Source organism: Equus asinus, chromosome 18 (assembly GCF_041296235.1).
Source record: "Equus asinus isolate D_3611 breed Donkey chromosome 18, EquAss-T2T_v2, whole genome shotgun sequence".
NCBI classification, from domain to species: domain Eukaryota; kingdom Metazoa; phylum Chordata; class Mammalia; order Perissodactyla; family Equidae; genus Equus; species Equus asinus.
Window position 1 is genome coordinate 16,550,559 of NC_091807.1, and position 26,243 is coordinate 16,576,801.

The 26,243-nt window shown below is 33.9% G+C and overlaps 1 protein-coding gene across 2 annotated transcripts in view; it reads right to left on the reverse strand.

The window, feature by feature from the left end:
• The window catches only part of TMPRSS15 (transmembrane serine protease 15), a 117,386-nt gene extending 91,457 nt beyond the window's left edge, over nt 1-25,929 (reverse strand). For both annotated transcript variants that reach the window (XM_070488730.1, XM_070488729.1), the window contains exons 1-7: nt 25,605-25,929; nt 21,936-22,066; nt 21,589-21,656; nt 12,869-13,020; nt 10,158-10,202; nt 8,629-8,664; nt 1,794-1,925 (exon numbers count right to left, since the gene is read on the reverse strand). In XM_070488730.1, the coding sequence (XP_070344831.1) occupies nt 1,794-1,925; nt 8,629-8,664; nt 10,158-10,202; nt 12,869-13,020; nt 21,589-21,656; nt 21,936-22,066; nt 25,605-25,749 (709 nt within the window). In that variant the 5' untranslated portion in view covers nt 25,750-25,929. The remainder of the gene's footprint in view (nt 1-1,793; nt 1,926-8,628; nt 8,665-10,157; nt 10,203-12,868; nt 13,021-21,588; nt 21,657-21,935; nt 22,067-25,604) is intronic.
• Nucleotides 25,930-26,243: the final 314 nt, after the last annotated feature.

Sequence of the window (26,243 nt, forward strand, 5' to 3'; positions counted from 1 at the left end):
ACTAAGGTTCAATGAACACAAAACCTGCATAACATTAAAAAGTAATAATGCAGTTTGATTACGTCTTTAAGGTAAACTTAGAGAATTAATTCAGTTCTAATACTGAGGCTTAGGTCATGAGTTTATAGTGGCTCAGAAAAATAATTCATGGCCTTACAACTTATCTTAGGGCAAGTTGTCACACTTATATGATACTTCTATGGTTATTTTCTTATATGCACTGATATTAATTTATCATGAAAATTATTAACTCCATGACAGTATAGACCAAATAAGAGGTATAGTACATTTTTTGATTATTCAACTCATATATTTCCCTGCCTTTAAGATTATTGATCATGATATAAGCTTAAAGCTGCGTGTCTAACTTTGACATATGTTGTTATTTTTGAAGTATAGATCAACATCACTTCTGTTACCTCTTGATGGCACACTTGTATCATATTCTCCCTGAAAAGGGTTTGGAAACTGCCTGAAAACCACAGCAAAAAAGAATGTGGCTTTCTTCTCCTTTGAGTAACTTAGTTATATAAAATAGATTTAAAAATATCTGTAGCCTGCACTTTCTTCCAATATGCTCTGAGTGCACTTCAAAGTATATAGTTAAATTTTGAAGGTTTGCATTTTATCAAAGAACATTTGAATTGGGATTGCTTAATAGAAGCCTCTTTAGTCGAGTTGCCGTTTTTGAGTTGGTACTAGGAAAGAGACCAAGTGCCTGTCTTTTAAAGTATGTACGGAGTGGATAGGCAACTTTTTAATCTCTGGTTGTTATTGGAGCATTCATTATCAATTAATATCAAGCAAGAAGGGCAAAGTGCAACAAATAATAGGAAAGCAAAGTGAAACAAATTGTAACTACAGCCTTTACACATTTCAGGAACCAATTGTGCTTATGGTCAAAGCCTATCCTAAAACACACCAAAAAGTTGTTCAATTCATGCTTTCTGTTTAATTTTTAAAGAACAGATTATAATAGGTTAGAATTATTCAAATAGTTCTTCATATTACTTATCAATGTATATTTATGCATAATTATGCATATATATGTTACCAAGCTAAAAATGAAGAAATAGGTCAAAGAACAAATATGTTTAAAGCACTTGGAGCCATACTCGGCATATAGTAAGTACTACTTAAGTGTTAACTAATAATAATAATAACAATGGTAAAGTTATTATTAACACTCAAAACAGATGCTAAAATTTACAAACAAAATATGGTGTTTTATTCATCAGACATTAAGATCTTATTCAAAACTGGTTTCCATTATTCACAGAACTACAACTCCAGTACATTTGTTATCTGTTGTTTCTCTCCCAAAAGGCAAATAAAAGCAACTGTAAAAATTAAGGAGTGATGCTTACTGAGTTAGGAATCATTAAAATAGCCAAAAAAAAAAGACTGATATTAGAATATGATGGCAAAAAAAATGAAAAAGCATTCAAATTCAAATTCCTAATGGTTTGAGTAGTTTAATAAGGGATGAAAAATAATGCCACTCTCTTCCCCCACTCATGGCAGACATTGTTAATCACAGCATCCTTTCTATAGTCATCAAATGGAATTCTGAGTAATTAATTCATATTTAATATTGTATAATAAAGTTAAGGAAAACATTAATATAATTATTTTTTAAATTTTGTATTAAATTATGATCGTGGCTATTGGGATATTTCATTCTCCAGTAGTTTCTGGTATCTGAGGGGTGTGTGTGCATGTGTGTGTGTGTACAGAGACAGGGAAGATGAAAAGTAGAGAGGAGAGAAAGAGTGAGGGAGGACGTTACTTACCACAGATTTTATTATCTTCATCGGAACCATCTGGACAGTTGAATTCTCCATCACAAAATAAATCAATTGCAACACACTTTAGAGCATCAGCACAAAGCCTTGAACCAGGCAGGCACTCTACTGAGATGTTTCCTTTTGAGAAAAAGATTGACTTTATAAGTTTGCTGCATAGTAGATTTAATTTCCAACCAATGAGATATGTACAATGCTTGAATATTTATTATGTATTTTTTGTCATTTAGTCCTTACTTGTAAGCATATATTTCAATTTCTGATAGAAATAGCTATTTCATTTGATGAATCAATCACTTGTAAAAATGTAGAATTTTAAGTTTTGAAAAAGAAGATATATATTTCCTCATAGATATTCAATAGGAATATTTATTTTATTTCCATCTTGATAAGTCAATACTACAGTTTGGCCATTTATCCCCCAATGTTTACTCCTCCTGGGGCTGTTGTATGTGTCATATGGGGCAATATATTGGAGGGTTTATCCCATCATCTGCAGTATCTAGTAGCCACTTCATTAACTTATAAACATATTGGTTGAAAATATAGTGACTAAAATCAAGCTTTGCATTATGCAGAGCAAAGTTTGTTAACGAAAGCCATTTTATAGTAAAGGAAAACACTTAAAATTCCCAGCACATCGCTATATTGAGCAGTGGAGAAACGTAATGGCTGTTCCGTTCAATATCTCTTTGCTTCTTGGGTCAGAGGTTCTTAGCGGGGAAGATGTAAACACACCCTGGAAGGATTCCGAATTGTACTCTGGCCAGGTCTGATCAATTTGCACCACTCAGCCTGTCCTGTCCTTCACTGCTCCTCTTTCACATATCTAAGTATAGAGATGCACCAAGAAACACAGTTTACTTCTAGAAAATAACTTAGAAATTTTAGGTGCCATTCTAAAAATAAGATATTCTTATATGCCAACTAGATAAAGACATACCTTTTTAACTTTCAAATATTTTTATTTGAATATTTTTGTCTACAATTAGAATAACAATGATGGTTTAAAGTTTTTGAAAAAATCGTTAAGCTCCATAGCATTTTGTTGTTATTGTTCTTAATCTTAAAACCAGCACTGCACTGCCATCTGCTGGGTTTTAAAAATATATCTGATTCTGAAATTTCTCATGCTCCACGAAATTAACAGAGAAAATAAAAGTGCTTGTGTCAATGAATCAACTAAGGCAATACTTAATTAGGAACGTGTATAGACAGGGTTGCTGGGTATATATACAACTAAATGAGACTTTTGTAATCAGCTCTAATTAAAATGGATATAAACTCTTGGGAAATATATGGATATCTAACATCTAAAATAGGACAGGATAAAGATTAGAGCCATTCCCAAATCAAAGACCTCCATTTAAGAGAATAAAAAAAGAATGATAAAAATGGTATTGAATAAACCCAAATGCGTATTATAATTGTTGATATATATATGAGATACTCATCAAGAGAGTGCTTAATCATTGAGTCCCTAATCCACGAAAGACATAACGTCGATGATATTTCATAAATGTTTAATAAATAAATACATTTAAAAAATAGTATTATTCTAGAAACTCTGTGTCTATTTTACAGTAATCAATAGAATCTTAAGTATTCAGCCTTTGAAAGAATAGATTATGGGATATAGCTAAGAAGATGTATAATTTTGGTGCTCCTGATGCTTTCCATGGGAACTTTATTTCCTGAAGCTTCACCTTTCTGTCTGTTGCCTATTGAACTCTATAGGTTGAACCTTAAAACCACACTGGTAAGTGACACCACATGGGATCCTTAACCTCATTAATATCATTCATTCTCTCCACAAGTAATTATTGTGATCTTATTTGTATCAAGCATATTTAAGAGATGGAGATAAACAAATGAGTAAGACAGAGTGTCTATTCTTATGGAGATTGGAGCTTGGAGTTTAGTGGGAGACTGGTTTACCACTAATTATTTTTAAACAAAGGGTATAAAAAGTGCTATGGGAACACCAAGGATTAGGCAGTTCATTTCCTTCTGAGGCAGGAGTTGAAAATATCTTCACATAAACTAGGTTTTGAAGGATGCCTAGAAATGCACTGGGAAGAGAGGTATATAGAATATAAACATGGTGATGTGACAAGAGCACACTAATATATGGAAAACAGATGAGTCTAACTTTCTTGATGGCAGTATGTTTGCAGAAACCATAGCAGGAAGAGAGTTTGGTTCCAAACCCTGGAGGACATTTTTTCCTTTGTAAAATATTAGAAATATTTTTTCTGCAGGCAATTGCACTGAAAGTTCTTATGTATGTGTATGATATGACCAGTCTATGTTTCAAGACAATTCTGGGACCATGTGAAGAATTATGTGGAGAGAGGAGACCAGTTGAGAAGATGTTTCAATGGTCAAGGTGAAAGTTGATGAGGGTTGGAACTCTTGCACTAGCAGAGGAGATGAGGCATGGACTCAATTGCTTTTTTACAAGTAGAATTAATGAGCTTTAGTAACCTAATGTGCTCCTGATCAAAGAGAGGTGGAGAAGTGGGACTAAAAATGATATCTACAATTTTGGAATGGCCATTGAATTATTAATTGTCATTAGTAACGATAGTGATTACAAGAAGAACGGATGGTGGGATTAGAAAATCACTCTAGTTTGAATATTTTGATTTACAGGGGAAAATATTAGGTACTATAGTTTGAGTTATACTCTCTATCTCTCCAGATTCTGTTTCATAAACACTCTTCAGCTGTCTTGGTTTACGAAGAAAGAGAAATTCCTCAAATTAAAACTAACACGGAAAATATAAATATAATTGTTATATAAGGGTAGTGCATGTTAGGATTTTATCAGATTATATTTTTACTGAGTGTTCTGTCTCTCCCTCATCTCATTACATACACATTTATGATGATATTTTACAACAAAACCATTCATTTAAACATTAACTGTTACAGAAATTAGCCAGATACCAGGTTTCAAAATGACTTTTCATTCTCAAAACTAGAGTTCTTCGACTTGTGGACTAATTTGTCTTCCTTCTTATTCTTTAATTTCTTCTCTGGTATATCTCAGTTTCTGAGAAGTCTGTACTGTACTCCTCAATAGGGAATTTTGAGGGAAGGAGTTGAGAAATTCTATTTAAAGAAATGCACACCAAGAGAATAATAATTGATTCTGTTTATTAGAAGCTGATAGAATTGTCTGAATATTAGTTACTGTTATCTTGTGTGGGAAAAAGAACACGTTTTTATATCTATATGGTATTTTATCTTTAGTATATTAATTTTTTTCATATTATGAAAGCCCACTAGTAATTAGTATTATTTAGAATTCTGCAAATGGAAATTTTTAATTATCCATTCATATTCATATCATAAAATATTCAGTATAAACTCAAATGTGATTACTTCAGAAAGATCCAAAATCTGAGCAATTTCCAGTGATTCAGGATAAGGAACTTCTGTGCCTACTTTGTGCTAGACATTGTGGAGGATAAAAAGACTGAAATCCATTATATTTCTTTTCTTCCAAGCTGGTTACAAGAAGTGTCACTGACAAGATAATAATTTGAAAATCATATTTTGAAAATCTTAGATTTTTATTTTCGGTATTATTTAAATGGGAATAATAATTCTTGATAGCCAACGCTGTTTGAGACAAATTAAGCCAAGATCCTTATAGCTTACTTAGTAGTGAAGTAGAATCTGAATCCATGAATGCCTGCCTTTAGAGACCAAGTTCATGTCACTACACTGTACTGGAAAAATAGCCATCACACTACAGAAATTATCATCTACTTTGATAGAACAAATTTAATCCCTTAGTAAGACTATGGCTGGTCAATCCAAATGAAATTACAGTGGAAAGATGCTTTCGTAGTTCTGATATCATGTGTGTAGGAATGGCTTAAATTAGTGGAGGGCATTCAGCAATATATACATGTTGATCTCTCAAAGGTAGAGAAAAAAAAATCCTTAAAGTCACAATATATTTGGGGTTGAGTAAAGTCTCTGCGTTTTAGTCCTGGGACAATTCAATTGAGAAGAATAATTCTGCCTTTACTTCTCTTGACCCAATTTTGTGTTCTTCATTAAATCAGCCAATTCTTTCTCTTCAATCCCCAAACCCCTCCACATAGAGGAATTGTAGCATGATTGCGTTTTGTATGAGGTTGAGAAAGCCCATGATAGTGAAACTTTTGTTTTTCTGAAGTCATTGCCTACACAGTAAGCAACAAAGGGCTAGAACAAACTGTATTCTAGAAACACTTCAAGCATGTGAGCAATTGCCCAAAACAACCCCTCTAGGCACTCTGTAGTAGCCAAGAAATCAATCAGCATAAGGCGACCTCAGTTCCCATCTCTCTCTTCTAGGGTTCCAAATGGACTAGTAAAACTTTACGGTAATTGGCAACAAATGCAGTTGAACAATAGAACACAATCCTCCTGAGCTTTGTACCCACTATCATACAAAAATCCTCTTTGGCAGAATTTATAATAGTACTAATGCCAGGTATATGATGCATGCATTTGTTGATTTTTCTCAAACTCTTTCTTCTAGACATATAAAAATGAGAATAAACTTAACATCCCTGAAAGGCATATTCATAATAAATTACTGCTTGGAAACTGCAGTTTTCAAGTTTAATTGCCTCGTTCCTCTCCATAAATCTATAGTATCTTGCTGTATGAGAGGGAAAAATAGGAAGGATGATTGGGGACTCATGTAACGCATGGAAAGAGGGAATATAATATCTTGCCACTTACTTGCCTTATCATAATTCTTTGAGGACTGCTTAAGTTTATTCAGTACAATCTCCAATAACAGGAAAGCTTCAGAAGTGGAGTTTTTTTGTCAAGTAAATGATCAGATTAAAATGAGCATTACCAAGTACCATTTTCTTGTTTTAACCTTAGTTTAATTTTTGAAAAATCTTTTCTAAAAAAGTATCCAATAACTTTTTTTTCCTGGCTAAGCAAGAAGGAGGAAGGGAGAAGGGACTGAACATTGGTTGTATTTCTTCTTTATGCCAGTCATGAATTGCGACAATACAGTGGTATCTACATTATTTCTCTTTTAATTCTCATGACCGCTCTCTAAGATATACATTTTAATATTTATCTTTCAGACAAGAAATATAAAGTTTAAAAAGAGTGGTTAGCTTACCACACACTGCATACTGAGTCATCAGTGGAATTAGTTAATGGTAGATAGATTCATGCCTTTTCAATGATTGTGAATTGTATGTCACTTTTTGGTCTTCACTTTGAATATCAGTGTGTGAAAGGTGAGGCTAAATATATACTGATCTCATTCCTATAGTTTCCATGTAGCAAAGGAGATTTCTGCTTCACTCCCAAGCAGAGATAAGCATGGGTAGAATATTACCCTATGCTTTCTGTCCCCTCATTCACCATCTCCTACGGCCAAAGGAAATAGGGCATATGGTTCATCCATTTCTGTATGTTTTTGATACATTTGTCTTCAGGATAATAAAGGAAAAATACTTGTTTTAAGTCCAAGGATTTCTTGCTTTAACATTGATTTTTTCCCCCTAAGTCATTCCACATTTTTCTCTTAGGACATTTTATACACCTCAGAGATCCTCAATAACTGCGGGTTATATGAATCACTCAATGAATCAATAAACAGACAGACGAATAGAAAACAGGACACTAATTTGATATTTTTTGCTGACTTTCAAAGTTAGAGAAGTAAATTTCTCAAAAATATATTAAAATTCCTGTTTCGATTTATTTTTAGATTAAAGGAATTAGCCGCTATCAATCCTACAAGCATTTTCTGAGGGTGTGTTGAAAGGTGATTTTAGATCCTGTAAATAGTTTTCCACATTGGAGAAGGGACTATGGGCTGAACAGCAGTTTTATTTTTCTGTATGCTGTGCTGCCACGTGGATATAACCATATACAACCCCAGGCTGTCTTATCCCACCAAAAAGACCTTTATGATTTAGAGGTGTCATGGCTTGTTTCACAATGCATTTTAATTAATGATTCATGTATCACTTTGTTTTTCAAACATTACACCAACTATTTTGTCCAAGAGTTATGAAGTCTTACCCAGAAGGACATTTGTAATTCCACAAATGTTTTTTCCAGGTATGTTTATAATATTTGATGTAAACTCTAAACACATAAAAACGGAAGTATTATTTTAAGAGCTGAAGATTTATGCAATATGGGCTTTATTGAATTTACCTGAAGAGATGAGGCACACCCAGGTCATTCAACATGAAGATTAAGTTAGGACCAGAGAAGGCACTTTGGTTGACCAGCAGATAGACAGAAGCACAGTGGACAATTACTAGGAATCCAGAGAAATTGTACTTCAAAGATATATACCAGGAGTTGGCACAAAGTAGGGACATAATGAAAAGTTGTTGAATGGATGAATCCAAGGCTACTTTGCTACATTACTGGTTTGACCACCAGCACCATGTTACGAGGAGAGAGCAAGCATGTCTAACTTGCATGGAGAGAGAAAAATCAAAGAGGAAATCCCTCACATTTGATGAAAACTGCATCCCTTCTGGAAAACATTTTGATTCTCTTTGTGGATTCTTAGCAGCAGATAATAATTAAAGTTCCAATAGACAGAGGACTGGAGTGAGGTCAGATAATCCAATCATTAGTATCAAATACATTGTTCACTTTTAGTGAAAGTTTAAGTTAAAACTGTAAACTTTTATGCTCTAATTTTCTTGTCTATATAATAGGAGTAATATTAACTGCTATGTTATCAGAGAATTCTCAGGAGCCTAAAATGAAATATAAGTGAAAACTTTTTAAAAACGATACAAATGCTATTATTAAAACTGACCTGGATTTGCAGTAGGACTGTTGGTTGTTAGCTTGTCTGTAAAAATAAATGACATTAAGATGATTATTACATTTTAAACTGATTATTATGAATTTATTGTATATTCCTTCTGTTTAATGTTTAACCTTAGAGAATTTTTTAATTTACTGTGAATCATTAGTATCTATAAACTTAAGAATATGTCATTTGTATCTGGATCCAAGGATAAATCTTTTATGTTTGTGTTGATTTTCAGAATTGTAATGCAGAGGTTTTTAGATTTTTGTCATCATTTGCTTTTTTAGTTAAAGAAGATGACGTTTTTTGATGATCAATAACTAAACAAAAGGACTCATTGATTCCCTAATGACTATAGTCTTAAATGTGCTAGGTTAATCTGACATGATTTGAATAGAAGCTTGGGATCTGCTTAGATCCTGAACTTTGGAGTCTAAAGGAATTGCTTGTAATTCCTGAGTTTGCCACTGAATAGCTGTGTGAGTTTGGACACATTGCCTATTACTTATTTCTTTTTAAGTGGAAAAAGAAAGCAGCATCTGCAGTATCTCTCTGCAGCATCTTTCTGAGAATTAAACGAGGTAATGTTTGAAAAATGTAGTACCTGGCCCAAGAAGATACTTAAAAAAAAAATAGATCTTTCAAATATGATAAAAATGGTCATGATTATAATACCAAAAGTAATATCTTTATAGTTTTATAACAATTTACACTTAAAATCATTTATATATAAATTTGATATTTGGGATGACTTTTGAAATATTCATAAAAATTTTATTATTTACAATTTATGGGAAGCAGATTTTCAGAGGGGTAAAGGGAAGTGCCCAGAGGGGTAAAGAGAAGTGATTCTGGTGGTTGGCAAAACTAGGATTAATTCAGATCTTCTGACTTCAATTTAAATTATTTTTCTACAACAGAAAATTATTGAAAATTTTTGATAAATTATCATAAAATTATTGATAATTTCCCCAAACAAACTCTTTTGATAGTAGTATGATCTTGATAAGACAAAGAGAAGTTGTAATCTTATGAGCAGTAGCAACCAATTGTAGTTAGAAAGATGGGGTGAAGAAAATGCTGGAATAGAGCAAAGTTAACATTAAGTCAGATTCTCCTTTCCAAAGAGAGTGATACATTTTGAAAGTTATCATTTGCTTATCTTTTAAATAGCCTTTTCCTCATTCTAGTGACCTTACAAATGTCATAATGTCATCTCCTAGGCTGCATGATCAGAACCATATTTTGGGCTCACACACACACACTCTCACATCATACATGTATACATGCTGTATAGAATTTAAAATATGAAAGGAACATTGGAAAAGCATATCCATTTCATATGTAATTAGGCATTATGAACTCTGCAATATTATGAACTACATTATTCCTAACCAAATATATGCATTTTACATTTCAATATGAAGAATAAATGTATCAGAAAGAGCTATCAGAAAAAATGAATTCTTCCCTAACATCATGGAGTTTGATGGTCACCAAGTTATATTTTCAAAAATTCTGTATGTACTGACCTGAAGTTTTTGCAGGGATTATTGTAGAGGAATTCTCCGAAGATGCTGGAATAAAGCAAAATTCATTTGAAGCTTGGGCTTGTAATATAAACAAGTATTTTACAAAACATTAAGTGCAGTTTGAATACTCAAAGTGCATCTGACCCTTTAGAGTTCATGTTGTATCCCATTTCATGCCGAATGGTCTATTATTGTTTGATTGTGATACATTTCATGAATTTCCAGATTATGTATATCCACCCTATATAATTTACCTATACAAAAAGTTTGCTTTGCTTTATTTTACCCATTTAAGAAAGATATTTATTTATCATTGTTATATAGAATAATTTATATTTAAGACAACTAATGTAACGTCACATACCAGATCTCATCAGACCTAGAACCAATGGTTTTACACTGAAATATATGAAAGATGTCAAAATAATCTTGCACATAATAATATCTACTGGGAATTAAGTACTGTTTAAGTAGAAAGGGCTTTTTATAAATGATTAAAAACTGGCTATTTTCCTCAACATTTAACATGTTCAATAGTTTTAAAAATATAACGACCCAACTAGGCAAGATATAAAGTAAACAAAAGCACATCTTATGAAGAACCTTCATCTAGTGAATTTGTTTTTATTCAAAATTGTATTTATGGTAAGTAGGCTAACAAGTACATTCTTTTCTACTAACTTGGTTATTTCAGTATTTCTTCATTTCTACATTGTCTAGTTCCTACGAGATCTATAGCAATTTCATAAATGATATATGGTAGATTATTAATGAAGAAGATAACAAAATAAGGTTAGTAATATTTTTTCATAAAGATATTTTAATTTGTATTGTGTTTGATTTGACAGTGTACTATACAAAAATCCAAGGTGTTTATGAAATTCTTAACCAATTTTAAAATGTTATAAATCTCAAAATTCACATGATACAAGTGAATGTTAAATACCTAAAATTAATCTCAGTATCATGTTTGTAAATGTGTTTTAAAATAGTTCAACAAGTTAAATGTAACTTCAACTTATGGAGCATATTCTCGAGTTGATGTTGTGTTAAAGTTTATTGCATTCATGACTCTTATTCTAAGTTAACTCAAAGGATATGGTTTTATTAAATAAGTAAATTATTTTTAAAACCACAAACTTCCCTCCCCAAAATAGCCCAATTTTAGGGAGTCATGAAAATAATTTTCAGTACACCTGTCAGTTCATATGCCATAACAGACCTTCGGGAACTGATGCATATTCAAATAAAGAGAGCAAGAAGTCAACTTTCTGGAAGAAAATTGACTATTGAAAACAAATCAATCAATATCACTCAAAGACAAAACCATTGGAAACAAATTATCGTATAATGGTTAATAGCACAGACAACAGAGTCAGACCACCTGGGTCAGAACCCTTGACCCAATTCTAAATAGCTGTGTGATTTAAGACAATTTACCAATATTATTTGTGCATTGGTCTCACCATAAAATGGGGGTAGTAAAGATATCTCATAATAAGATTGATGTAAGGAGTAAATGTGTTGGTGGTAGAACATCTATTCTAGTTAATACGAGTTACTAGTAGTTTTCAGCTCTTCTGAATCAGACAAAGATCCAAAACAAACAGTCTCTGCTTGGCAGCTGTGCCAGAGGGGACCCAACTGTCGGTAGAGGAGGCACCAAGAACGTCAGCTGTCTTCTCACTGAACTGGTACTATGGGATATACAGGAGACTTAATGAAAGAGAAAACTGCTTGATGAACCATTGCTGTAAAGAAAAGCAATGAGAGGTCCACAGTTTTCTATCTACTACTACAAAATCAGAAAACAAAACAAGCCACTTCCATATGCTTTATTTATTTGATTAGAGGCAAACCTGGTCTGACTGATCTCATTCTGTAACAGAGCTGTTTGACCCGGCATCAGGGCATTAGTGCTTTGCCTTTATTGCACTTGATGTGGATATTGATATTTTGATTAGCTTTCTAACATCCAAAGATTTCTAAATTCCAAAACATAAATGTCCCCAAGGATGACACATGAGGGATTGTGGATCCGGAAAATTATTATTGTTCTCAACCAAAATAAGCACAGAGTGTAAATATTTATTGAATTAAATTGAATGGGGGGTGACTAGAATGGAAAATTTAGAATAATCTAAGCATTGATAGACATTGTCCCACTATTACTTTTGATACCCTGTATCTCTTTCCCTTTTGATTTATTCTTATCTTAAAATTATTTATCATTTTAAGAATAAAGTTTTACTCTATAAATAAGTAAGCGGGATGAATCAAACTCATTGACTCCTGTTTTTTCTTCCTCTTCTTCTTTTAATTTCTCAATTAGAGACTGGATGTTTGACTCTAATCTAATAATGTCTATGACTCTATCAGAAAGAAAAGAGAGTCACTTTCTGATGGAGGATACCTGAAAAATCAGAGTGTGTTTGACCAATGCCAAGAATGTGTAAGACCCACAAACATTTATGCATGCCAGTATTTTCAGAACTTTTTTGCTATTTGATATTTTACAAAATTTTTCTCTTTGGTATTTTTCTTCAAATACAGCTTCTTGGTATTTCACATTTTTCATGTAAATGTGTTACCTCAGGCAATAAGACATGTTCCTAAAGTCAAGAGTGATCCCACTGCTTTCCTGGTATATAGCTCAAATTTTAATTTCATAGCTTAATGATTCAAAGAAATTAAATAATGTTCACAGATACCTGTGATATCAATGCTGTTCAAATCAATATGGAAAGTGACCAGTTGGCTGGATTTATTTGCTTCAATGCCTTGAATCATTTCTTCTTTTACATTTTCATCTGACACCCACTGGGCAAAGAAAAGGTCAAATATGACTGTAATGCTGCCATTTCTGCAGAGCAAAAGATGATATAAGAGGAAAAAATCAGTCTTGTTCAAATGACTTGTGCTCAATTCATGTAAGATGTCTTTGAAGTTCTCTATAGTTATCACCTTGTTAATCCTCATTACTACTGTGCAAGTTAGGTTATGTCAAATATTATCTTTATTTTATAGGTGGAAGAAAAAGTAATTGAAAGACTAAATGTTTTTCCAAGAACACAAAGACAAATCCAGAATTGGAATCTGAGTTTTCTGAGTTCCACATTAACACACTAATCCCTAGGCCAGCCTGTTCCCCAATGTCACTTGTGTGAAATTAAACATAACCACGTGGTATCATGGTATTTATTTTTATTTTACTGTTTGAGGGAATTAAGAGTATTGATTTGTTGTTTTTCACAGAGGACTTCTAAGTAGGAAGATAGTTTTACTGATTTCAAAGAAAATTTTTCTGTATAGTTTATGAAGGCCTGATAGCAATTGATCTATATCTACGTTTCTTCTCTATTTTTAATATAAAATTTCAAAATATGCCCTGATTTAAAGGTATAGAAAGAAGACGAGCATCCCTGAGATTATTTGGGACTCAGGGGTATTCAATATCATGGTCAAGAGTTCGGATCTCTGACCACAGCATTAGAGTTCAAAGATACAGCCCGAATCATCTTCCCTTTTAGTTATTCCTTGCTCTGAAACATGCATTTAAAAAATTTTCTTCATTGGTGGTTTTTTCAGGGTTTTTTCTTTTTTCTTTTTTGTGAGGAAGATTGTTGTTGAGCTAACATCTGTGCCAGTCTTCCTTTATTTTATGTGGGATGCTACCACAGCATGGCTTGACAAGTCGTGCTAGGTCTGCGCCCGGGATCCAAACCTGCAAACCCCAGGCCTCTGAAGCAGAGCACAGGAACCTAACCACTATGCCACTGGGCCAGCCACTGTTCACAGTTTGAAGAAACATAAAAATTAATACATTTTTGGCCCAATAGGGATACTTGAAAGATTTTTGCTCGCTTGCCTACATTTCTACTTGCCTCACGCTATCCTCTTAGGATACAATCTCTTGGGAGAAAAACTCTGGCTCTGACCTTCATTCTGTACCCCTCAGTAAGCTGGGAGTACTCAGAGAAAACTTGGATCCTTAAGAGGCAGACTAGGGAAACTCAAATTTTAAATTTTATGTTTGCTGGTTCTGAAATTTGGGAAGTCACACTCATATCCTTGTGATTTCTATAAGTTAATGAGATTCTTGAAGGACTTCATCAACTCCAAAAGAATTCTTTATTTATCTGTCCATATAACTATTCTGATAGGACCTAAAATAAATGTTCTTTTTTTCCTCTATGTCTATATTATAGGATCAGAATATTCCTGAAAGATTGTAGTAGATCAGCCTCTCCTTTAGGTAGGATATTCCTCTTAATGTCTGTGCCACTATTCAGATTCACAGTTTAGCAGGTGATTCCTTTCTATATAGCTGATTTTTCATTTTTTAAATGAACAGGATACCCTGATATGCTAATTTCCTGCTTGATCTTTATTGAATTGTTTTGAAATGTTAGCATCTATAACTTTCCAATCATTTGCTGAAATCATTGTAACCAAATTTTGTAAAGGAGAAGGCTCCTTAATAACGATTGAGTTCAGGGTTCCCCAAACTTACCTGTACAAGGAATCACGTGCTGTCTTTGATAAAGATATATTTTGTCACAGACACTGTTTATATCTACTCTTTCACATTTGTTAATTTTTCCATGCTGGCCAATTCCTAATTTTATTTGAGAGTAACTCTGTTTTTTCAGGAAAAGTGATGGCTTCCAACCATTTCTCATATAAATGATGGTTTTATTCATGGGCATATAACCCGCCCCTGGTCACTGGAATCTGAGGGGACACTAACAGGAAACTTCTGGAAAACTTTTCCATATCTAACAAAAGAAAGGCCTGTAGTAGACTATTATTCTTCTTTGTTTAACATTATTATGTCCACACGTGATTGCTGGAACTGGCACATCCATCTTTGAGATGTGACCATGAGACAAGCTACAGTTGACAAGCTAAAGTTAGCATAGTGAAAAAAGAACAGCACCTAAATTCCTGATTATGTCAGAGTTGTACCACCAAATTAATCTCTGCTGAAGCCTCCAGATTTCTTGTGCTGTCAGATGATAAACACATATTCTTTAAGGCACTTTTAGTCATGTGTTGTGTTCATTGCAATTTAAAAAACTCTAACTGGCATATAACTCCCAAGCCCCACCCCATATTTATTTAAACACAAGCTGCAGAAGCGGGAGATTACTCTATTTTGCATCTGATGTTGGCTAGCATTGTCATTTTAGTAATGAGAAGATTGAGGCTCAGAGTAATGTAGGTAACTTTGCCTTGAGTTATACAGCTTATTAGTGTCAGACGTGGGGGCGAAACCCAGAGCCCCTGTCTGCCAAAGGTGTTTTCATGTAGTTCCTGTCCCCAAACCCCCAACACCAAGGCTGTCAATACCATTATGAACTCTTTGTCAATAGGAAAGATAATACAACACATTTACCTATATGCAGCCCCAGGCTTTTATTATCTTGCATTGTTAGCACAACTTTATATTCAAATAGATGGGGAAAATAGCTAGTTGGATTTTTGAGGGAAAGGGAAAAAATATTTTATTCTCTCTATGCTTTCAAGAGATAGAATCTTCCCTCCGCTTCTTCTTCCTCACCCTCTTCCTCCTTTCTTACTCTTTTTCTCTTTCTTTCCTTCTTCCTCTTCCTCTCTTTCTCCTTCTTTTCCTCCTCCCTTAATTTTGTCTCCTTAACAACCCTCCTCCCCAAAGTAGTGAAACGGACAGGATTAAGTATATTTAAAGTGAGAGTGAACAGTATCCATTAATTTTTCTGTCTTCAATTCCACATCTTCACCTTTTCCTTAATTGCACACGAGATAGTTTTAATTCTGATTAAATCTGCATTTGCTCTTAGTAATTTCCACAAGTTTAATTTGGCCGAACGCTTGCTTTTATTTTATTTGGGTTAGGGAGTAGAAGAGGTCGAGCACTTTTGGTAGAGAAAGTACAAATCTGGAATTTTCCTTCACTGAGTTGAAAGTAAGTGCATTAGTTCATCCTCAGGCATAAAACATCTTTGTAGGAAAGATGAGCTCTTCGTTGTGAATTATACATTGCATTTAATAATTTATACTTTACAAGGACAAGAGTTATATATCCTGTATCCACATAAGGTTGTATTTTTAAAAATTCTTTTTCTTATTCACAGTAAATTTTGAGATAAGAGAGATATATAGTACAAATCAGGAAAACCATAATGAACATTTGTGTTTCACCTAATAAGAAAGCTTCAGCTGTTACTTTAGTAGTTTGGTTATGATCTCTATTGTTGCTGTGAAATTGATTTTATTTATTAAGGTAAATGAGAATTCTTCCTTTAGGAAAAAAAAGGAAACAATGGCCATTTTCATCTCAAAGTGCTTGTTCCAATAGAATATCTGAGGCTTTTTTTTTTAAGCAGATAAATCCTATCAATGTACAGAGAGCCTGTGTGCAATAAATCAAAATGTTTCTTATCTCTTATTTTCTTTAATGATATTGATAACCTCTAGGGTTGCTGAGCAAACGAAAGTCTTTCCTAACTTTGTGACTCATCTGTACTCAAAGGGCAAGATGAGCTGCATATTGCCACAAAGGGTAAACAGCATTTTATGAAAAGAATCAATTGCTAAATGCTCTCTGAGTCAAAGCATTTTCCACAAAGCAGAATAACAAAGTGTTCCCAGGAGAGCAAACCATTTGCTTGTCCTGCAGAATGGTTAAACACATACACACAGTCACATGCATGCACACACACACACAATTTAGCAGGGGGCCAGGAGTTGACATTAAATAATATTTGTAAAAGGAAGAAAAGATATGTTAATGACTGAGCTTAGTGCTATAAATTGACCATATACATAATTAAACTCATGTGGTATCAGTTTTTTTAGATATATTTTTCACAGTTGGTGAGGATATTGTTATCTAATTGAGAACTCAGTTACTTCTGTTTCCTGATTTTATCCATTGGAGTTTAAATTAAAATAATTTTAAAAATGAGTTAAGAGTCTGCCACTTTTTCCTGTGAATGGAGTCTATCTTTTTATATGTGATTGTTTAAGCATAAATGTTTGCTTGTTTTTCTCTTTCCTGCTTCTAAATTCCTTTTCCTATCCTTCTCTTCTCAGTCTCCCAAAATACCCACTTGTAATTTATTGTACAGACATTTTCATGCTTCCTTTGTATTGCATCTTTCAAAAACCCACTTCTGATTTAAAAGTAGCTCAGCCACAGCTAGGTGAAAGTATGTCTACACTGATGAAGTATATTATTTGAGAATCATGATAAAATATGTATCAAGGTTTAGGCTCCATTGATCTTGTAGGTAGCTATACAGGAAGGGAAAGAAATAATTCTCAGCTCAAATAATCTATAATTTCATAGTGATTTTACCATCGACAGAAATAAAAGATTACTTATTAAATATCAAAGAAAATGCTGGGGTTTTGATAACCCACCAGGCCTATATGTAAAAGTCTATATTCAACAAATTTTCCCAATCTAGTAAAATAAAGTTATCCTGCATATTGTAAACATGTAAACATGAAGGGTCCCTTTAGCAAAACTATCCTGATAAACTCTGCAGTGGATACTGCTCTTTGTCTGGATTTCTCTGGGCAGATCCTGATGAAGGTGAGGCAGGTATCTGGGATACTTCTCCTTAAGGAATGTGGAAAACTTAGAGAAATAAATCCGAACTGCTGCTTTAATGCAGATCTCCACAGTCAATCCTCTACAAAACTGGAAAGGAGAAGATGGTTCCACTCACTCCAAAGAAGAAAAATAGCTTAAAGTGGGGGAAAAAAAAAAATACCTTGCATGCATGGCTTTACTCTCGCAGAGTAAATATTGAATAAACATTTTAAAAATTGTACCTTGAAAAAGACCAAAGAAATTAACCTTTCTTGAGAGTCCTTGTCTCCTTCTAGTCCTGATCTTGGGCCAATGAAAGAGGTTATCAGACATAATAAGCCCTGGAAAACAGGAGTAGAAGCCTCTGTATTGTAGATAGAGATGAAGATAGTAGATGGGGGTAGGGCTAGCCGGCTCCTGAGACTAAGATGTCATGAAGGTACAGTGGGATAAGTAATGATAAATATAGGGATAGATAAATAGGTGAAAAAGAAAGACATAAAAATTTAACTTTTTTTGGTATAAAAAGATGAAACTTTATGTTTTGCTTCATTGTGCCATCCACTGATAGGATTAGCTTGGTTTCAACAGGAATTGGCAAGGCAATAAATTTCCTTCTGCGCCTTAAATGATCTTCATTTGACCTGTCATTGTTTTTCTAAGCATCATCTCTGCCTTTGACTTAACCTTCCTACCTCTACTTGGTCAGTAAGACCTAAGGACTCTTTTGCTAATATCAAGACTCTTGGGAAGACCATCTACGAAACTGTAGGCTCTCTGGTTCCGTTGTTCCTGATCTAAGACAAAAGATTAGCATTTCTATAGAGTCAGGCATATTGTCTTTCTCCAGTGACCTACAGTCCCCTATGGCTTTCATTTGACACAGGTTAAATGTCAGACTCCTAGGCTTGTATCCAGCAGCTTCTTGATGTCTTGGTGTCTTCTTAATGACAGCCAGCCAGATCATATCCTCAATATGCTACACTAATTCTTTCTTTACCAGAAATGGCTTCCGTTTTCTTCCCTACCCATGCTTCTCATACTGTGCTGCATCTTTCACCAAATCTTCCATGACCCACCCTTCCAACCTGAGGGGCTCCTTAATACATTAGCACATCTGAGCTTCCAGAGAACTATTTTAGAATTTTTTAACTAAAATTCTATTCTAACAGAAAGCTAAAGCCATAGTTATAATATGCTTATTTTTATATCTGTAAGACAAGGGTTAAAGGAAAACATGCTAACACCTAATGTACTACTCAATGCATCAACAGCAGATGTTACATAAATGGTTCACTCAGTTGCTAGGACTTAATGGAGCATATACTCTAAACTAGGCCTTAACCAGTTTCTGAAAATACAGATGTCAAAGACAGATTTTCTGTCGTTCGAGAGCTCATTGTCTAGTAAGAAGATAGGCAAATTGATAATTACATACAGAACGAGGATTAGATTGTCACTTTATATGTAAGAACAAGGTGCTAAGTGAGCAGGTGGGGATGTACTTAACCAGACCGGAATACCAGTTGAGCATCCCAAGAGGAGGTGACATAGGCTGATTCTTAATGGCTTGTAAGGATGGATGAGTTATTTATATTTATAGTAAGGGAGAAATGGAAGTTCAAACAGTGAAAAAGTATTCAAAAGAGAGAAGGCAAGATTCTTTGGGGGGGTGTACAGATAATATGGTAGGCTTGGTGCAGATGCCTATGGGGAGTGGGGAAGGAAAAACAGAAAAAGACCAGAGTGAGTTTCAGAGACAGAAACCCAGAGAATACCTGCATTTAGGATGATAACACTAGAAGCAGTCTTCAGGTACTTGAAAGACTGAGAGATGAAGATAGGGATATATTTACTCTATAAAAAATTAATAACTACAAGCAGGATCAGTCAATGAGAGCCAAAGAAATAAACACTTGGTTGAGAATAAAAAAGAATTTTCTAGCAACTGAAGTTATAAAGAAATAAACCAAACACGGTAATAACAATGATTCTTCAATAGACAGTTTGCAAGATGGCTTCCCAATTTTTATCAGATATCCTTATGTGAAGTAATCCATTTTAAGTAGCATGAATTGCTTTTATTGGAGGAGAATGAACTTCCTTCTCAGGCTGTGGGCATTCCAGCCCAAAGCAGGGAAGCAAAGGCTAGATTACATCATTTAAAATCTTTCCGTCTCCCGCATTCCTATTACACAAACTGTATATACAACTCGCCATGTACTACCTAGTACATTAGCTAGTACACAATAAATGACGTACATGTATTACCCAATAAATGAATAAAAGTAAAATTAATGGATATTCACACATCATAGGTAGTGACTTTATGTTGTCTTGAAGACATATAGAGAGGGCATTGCTCTCTGCTCTGGAGCTCACATCTTGTGCTTTCGTTTAAATTTGTGGGCTTGGAGCTTTCTCATTGTCCATCCTCCCAAATGTGATAACCACCTTCAATTGCAGGGCGCCAAAAGACTAACAACTAACACTTGTTTACCTCCGTGGCAAAAACAATATGGAAAGTTGGACATGAGTAACTAAGGAATATTGCCATGAGTCCAGTTTGCTTAGGGTTTTAACTGGCATAACTCAGGCTGCCCCAGGCTTATCTTGACTTTCATTGTTTGGTCTTCCTCCTGTCCAGGTTTGGTATCTCCCATTTTATTTCCGTAGAAAATAGAAATTTCCTTTTCTCTATTTCATCTTGAGTCCACCCATCTATTTTACAGTTAAAATTATCCCCACCACCCCTGTGATGAGTTGCTGTCCTCTTTGGGTTCTGTCACTATAGCATCCTGATATGAAGGAGGACATATGCTAAATCAGAAGAAAAACAAAACTGAGTGTAAATACCTTCCCCAACACTTACTGGTTGAGTGATCTGAGGCAAATTACTTGATATCTCCAAGCTTTGGTATCATATTTATAAATCAGAATACTTACAACTCTTTCACGGTCATTTTGTGATGAATTAGATAATACATTTTACTTACATCACAAAATGCTTAGCCTAAAGCACACGCTCAACCAGTGAGTTTCCTTCAGTTTACTACCATGTGTCATAGGATCTGTATTTTCCCCAAACTTCTGGGATACGGTCTTACCACCAGTGTTTTCTTATTCTGAGTTATTTTATAAGCTTTGCTACATTCTCCTGTTTTTCAGATATATCAGGTCTTGATTGCTCTCACTTTTTCTACTTTTCTATTTTTTTAATGGAATTCCCTCTCTGCTTTTTTCCCTTTTAACTTAGTTTTATAGATTCTAACTGGCATGACTATTTCCTGCTGATTCATATCTTTATTCCAAAGGCCTAATGGTAGTTTGCAGTTAAGAAAACTCCTGATTCAAGTATCAATAGTGAAATTGCATCACTCTCCTATTAATCTAAGATTCATTCATTTTTTGAGCACTTTCTTGCTCCAAGTACAGTCTTATGCCCTCTGAGTGTACGAATGAACAAGTCCTCTCTCTTATGACTTACAGTGTGAATGAAATATAATGAGCAAACTTCTGCCACATGTTCACAGCAAACCAACCACTATCAGCATCTGCATACATTCAACCTCAGCTCCCTCCATGTGTCTCTGCAAGACTTTACCCTCAGGAGAGAGAAGCATGTTAACACAATATCAATTATCCGGAATTGTTATTATTATTTGCTACTAATATGAAAGTTTATGCTGTTCCACTTTTCTCAATCGTCACAAGAACGTTGAAAATTTAAAATATTCCCTTTTCTCCTAAAAGCAATGACACTACTTTACAAATATTAGCAAAAACGGTTGCTATTTTGCTAGTCTGTTCTTTCGTTCGATCAATAGAAAACTTTTGAGTTGTACTCACTCAAATTGTAAAACTCTTGAGTTTTTATATTTGTTTTTCAGATTACTTGATTGAAAGATCTCATCTATCTAAAAAAGGAAAGGTTAAAAAAAGCATATTCAATTTAAGATTTAAACTTTTTTTATAAATCTTAAACAAAGCAATCTTTATATTCTGCTTAGAACTAGATTAAGGGCAATTTCCTTCTCTGTGGTGATGGGGCTCATACATTTAAGCATTCTGAGCATGTTAAATTTATGTACTAGGTTTTTCAAAGTTAGAAAAGGGGATCTATGTATCTTTTGGCGAGTAGTTAGTGAAACTATGTCATGAAATTTTAAACCAGCTGAAGAGAGACAGACTCCTACCATTTGCTGAAGGTCAAAAGCAAGAACTTTGAAATCCACTGAGAGTTTGTCTTGCAAATTAGGATTATATGTAGCTCCTGATGTTATTTTCAATGTCCCTCTGGCTTCATGACTGTTTCCAAATTCTGCATCTAGATGAATTAATAAGAAATAAAATACTGAAAAAGTGAATTATGAATAAGAGAGAATATACACATTCCAATATTGGGGGACAAAATTTGCAACCGCTAAATGCATCTCTTTGGTATGAGAATTATTTTAGGCCAATTGTTTTTAACTAACAGAAAGACTCAAGAAATTTTGCTCTTTACTTCCCCCTTAACTACCCAAAATAATTTAGATAGAGGGCCTAGTCCAGGAAGGGCAGCAACACCATCCCTTTGAAGTCCCAGGACCCTATTCCCTTCTCCATAGCTCAGGATGCCTTATAAACTTCAACTGCCTGACTATTGAGGAACCTCATATGTTCAAGATTCCTGTATGTACAAAATTAAATTTGATTTTCTTCTGTTAATCTGTTTCATATCAATTTAATTCTTCGACCAGCAAGAAGAATTTAGAAAAAGGGGGAGTAAAATTTCTCCCCTACTCTGGTTAAGCCAGACGTAAAGTTCTCACTTCATTTGCTTCACAAGTAAACTTCTCGCTTCAAGAAGTTCTTGCTTCTTGGCACTGCAGCTCTTGCTTTCTCTTTACAGTCTTCATGTTTCATAGTCAGCTGCTTTTTTTCTTTTCTTTACCTATCTGGTTGTTTTAAAAGCTTAAAAAATAAACTTATTCTCTAACCTGCTAATTTTTTCTCTTTTCTTTGAAGTACAACCCACATTCCAAGTTTCCTAGTTTTTTCACTGTTGAGAATCCTGTTGGAAGAGACAGGGATGATCAACTTTCTCCAATTTTGGAAACTGATTCAGGGAAGCATGGTGAGAAATGGACCATTAAAAGTTTTGTAGTTGCTTTCAGATACTTCTCGAACACCTAGCATCCAGGGACACTGCTGGTTTTCTACATGCGGATTGCTGTGAAGACTTCAGTGTGTGTGTTACTTTGAAACATAGCTTTGAAGCTACTTCTTTCATTCTAATAATTATAAAATTGGTATGTACGACCTTTTGCCATTAGATGGTGCCTGTCGTTATTGGAGAAGTTATTGAGAATGCTGTAGAAAATATATTAACTCAATATGAAAACATGTAAGGGATAAGCTAATAAATTGAACATAAACATGGGTAATAAAATGTGCATTAAGTGCAGCACATTAAGCCCTGTAAGAATATTTTCTTTGATACATATTTAGATTTAAAATAAAATGCTTCAACTGAAACTCACACAATGATGGAATCATTAGTGAATGTAATAACAGTGATATGTAATTCTCACATTGACCTGATATGAGAAGATGTTATTTCTTCTTTTCCCAGGTGGGAAAATTGGGGCTTAGGTTCACTATAAAAGTTTCCCAAGGTGATAAAGATCATAGGTGACAGATCTGGAATTTGGACATAGGATTGGTTGACTTTAAAACCCATTATCTGTCATATATTGACACCAAACTTCCCAGACCAGAAGAAACATTAGAAATAATATTTTAAGCAATAAACTTGCATTTGGTCTAAATAGTTATCATTGCATAATTTATGTAACATACTGTTATTTACACTATTTCATTTATTTTTTAAATACTCAAAATTACATTTAGATCTGCATGTTTAATTGTAAAAGATAAGGAAAGACTGAGGAAATGTGATGGAATGGAGAAGACTGAGGAACCATGATAACGAAATCCTATGTAGAAATCTTTGATGGATCCTGAACAGGTAAAGGACATTAGAAGAAAACCTGGTGAAATTTGAATAAAATGTGTCATCCAGTTGATGATATTGTACCATTGTTAATTTCTTGATTGTGACAATTGTACAATAGATACACAAGATATTGACATTAAGGGAAGCTGAACAAAGGTAATACAAGAACTCAACAGTATTGCAACTTTTTTGTAAGTCTAAAATGATTTCCAATAACAAGTAAAAGAATGTGTATTCAAAGTAGTATGTCTTACGTCCTCTAGAGTTCTATCACGGATTTAACTTGAATCCCTTTTTACACTCAGTTATTCACTATTAAATCATACTAACATTTATAAATTTTTATTTTCTATTTTACTTTTAAAATAACTAACTTTTATATCTTTATGGAGCATCAGAGATTCCAATGGACTTCCAAATAATTATATATCCTTGAAGTTATTCACAGCATTTAAATAAGACCAAAGCAGCTGTTATTCTAAAAGTTTGAGTGAACCTCTAAAGTCTATTTAATTGTTCATATAGTCATATAAATATCCACAAGTCTTCTTTCTCTTTAAAATATATCACTTGTATATGGTGGTAATATTTAAATAAGCCAGAGATTATATTGCAATTATTTTATAAAATTATAAATTATATTTATTATATCTAGTTTAACATTTATTTACTAGAGGAAAATAGCTAACTCAGAGGCTGGGAATTTTCTTGGTAAAACCAAAATCAATCACATTAACATATTTTAGTCATGAGTTTTCAGAAAGAATTAACAGGTCCATATATAATTCATCATTTAAAAAATGTGAAAAATTTCTCAGAAAAAATAAACTCAATACCCAGGTTATTGCTATGCTGCTATTTAAAAAAAAATTATCCTATAAATGAATCCATGGTAAATAAAAGCACAAATTCTAGAGTTGGATTTTCTGGTTTGGAATCTTCTGCCACTTTGTAATGATGCAAATTTGAACAAGTTACCTAAATTCCATGCTGTGATTCTTCACCTATAAAATGGGAGTAACAATAACAACTAGCTCATAGGTTTATATATATAGGCTTATAGCAAGTAGAATACACTTGACGATCTTTGAAAAGCTGTTGGTACAGATAATTTAGCTCTAAATAACTGTTACTTTTTCTTATTTTTCTCTATTTATGACAAGTTGCTACTCAGGAAGCTTGAGGTCTTTATAAGTCTGCATTTACATCTAAGTTCCCTTATATTTTGGCAATTAAAATGTTGGCTCAGGGGTGGCCTGGTGGCAGAGTGTTTAAGTTCATGTGCTCCACTTTGGCAGCCCAGGGTTCGTGGGTTTGGATGCTGGGAGCAGACCTGCACATCGCTCATCAAGCCACGCTTGATCCCACATACAAAATAGAGGGAGACTGGCACAGATGTTAGCTCAGGGACAATCTTCCTCACAAAAGACAGACAAAAAAACCAACAAAAAATTGTTGGCTTAATAATAGAATACAGACATCATTCTCTAGAAATATTTTTTCTTTAACTTTGCCTATGTATCAACTTGTATCATCAACAATGTTTTAATATGGTTATGATTTAAATTCTATCAGAACAAACCCACAGGCTATGAAACTTACTTTGTTGTATGTTGAAACTGAGAAACAATGTTTTTTATTTAAAAAACTTAGTCTCATGCTTGAATTCTGGATTAAATTTCAAATTATACACCAATTAATTTTTCTAATCTGTGAAGTGAACTACAATGAAGCATCTGAATGCAACATGAATATCTTGGCATGAAAGTACAACAATGAATAAAATACACTGGCAGGATAACTGAGATTAAAGCGTGTACGTGCATCTCAGTGCGCCTTCAGGAGTCAAGTCCGTACGACTTACCTCTTTCTGAATCATTGATTGCCAGCCAGGATATTGCAATTAATCCAGCACAGACGATCACCAAAATGGAAAAGAGAACCGCAAACATGACTTCATAGGTGCTGAGAGAACAGTGCCTTGAAGGTACGCTTCTTTTCGACACCATTTTTGGCTTTTGAAGGTATGCTAATCTAAGAACTGTGAAAGAATATAAAAACCTGCACCAACTGGAGAGAAAAATCTCTCAAGTTTTCCAAGAAGATTTATAAAGCGACAATGTAGGTCTACACTAGATTTCCTAGTCCATGTAAATGAGTTGTCTGTGTCCCTTTGGCAGCACTATGTCTCTCTGCATTAAGTAGCTTTAAAAGGGCAGTTAATCTTTAAGAAGATATTAATGAGTAAAGGAGATTCCTACAGTTGTAAATGTTAATCACCTGAACAGGCCATTTGTTGAGGTAAATGAAATTAAATGCATATTATAAACAAAAATGACACTATCATTTAAAAAAAACTATTGGGAAAAATATCAAGTTCATAGTCAGATAAATTAGTCATTAGGCACATGCACTTGGTATTTGCAGAGAGTTCCTAACAGATCAACCTTCTCCCCTCTGACTCAGGTCGTTATTAAGGCATTCTTCCTGTTCTATTCTAAAA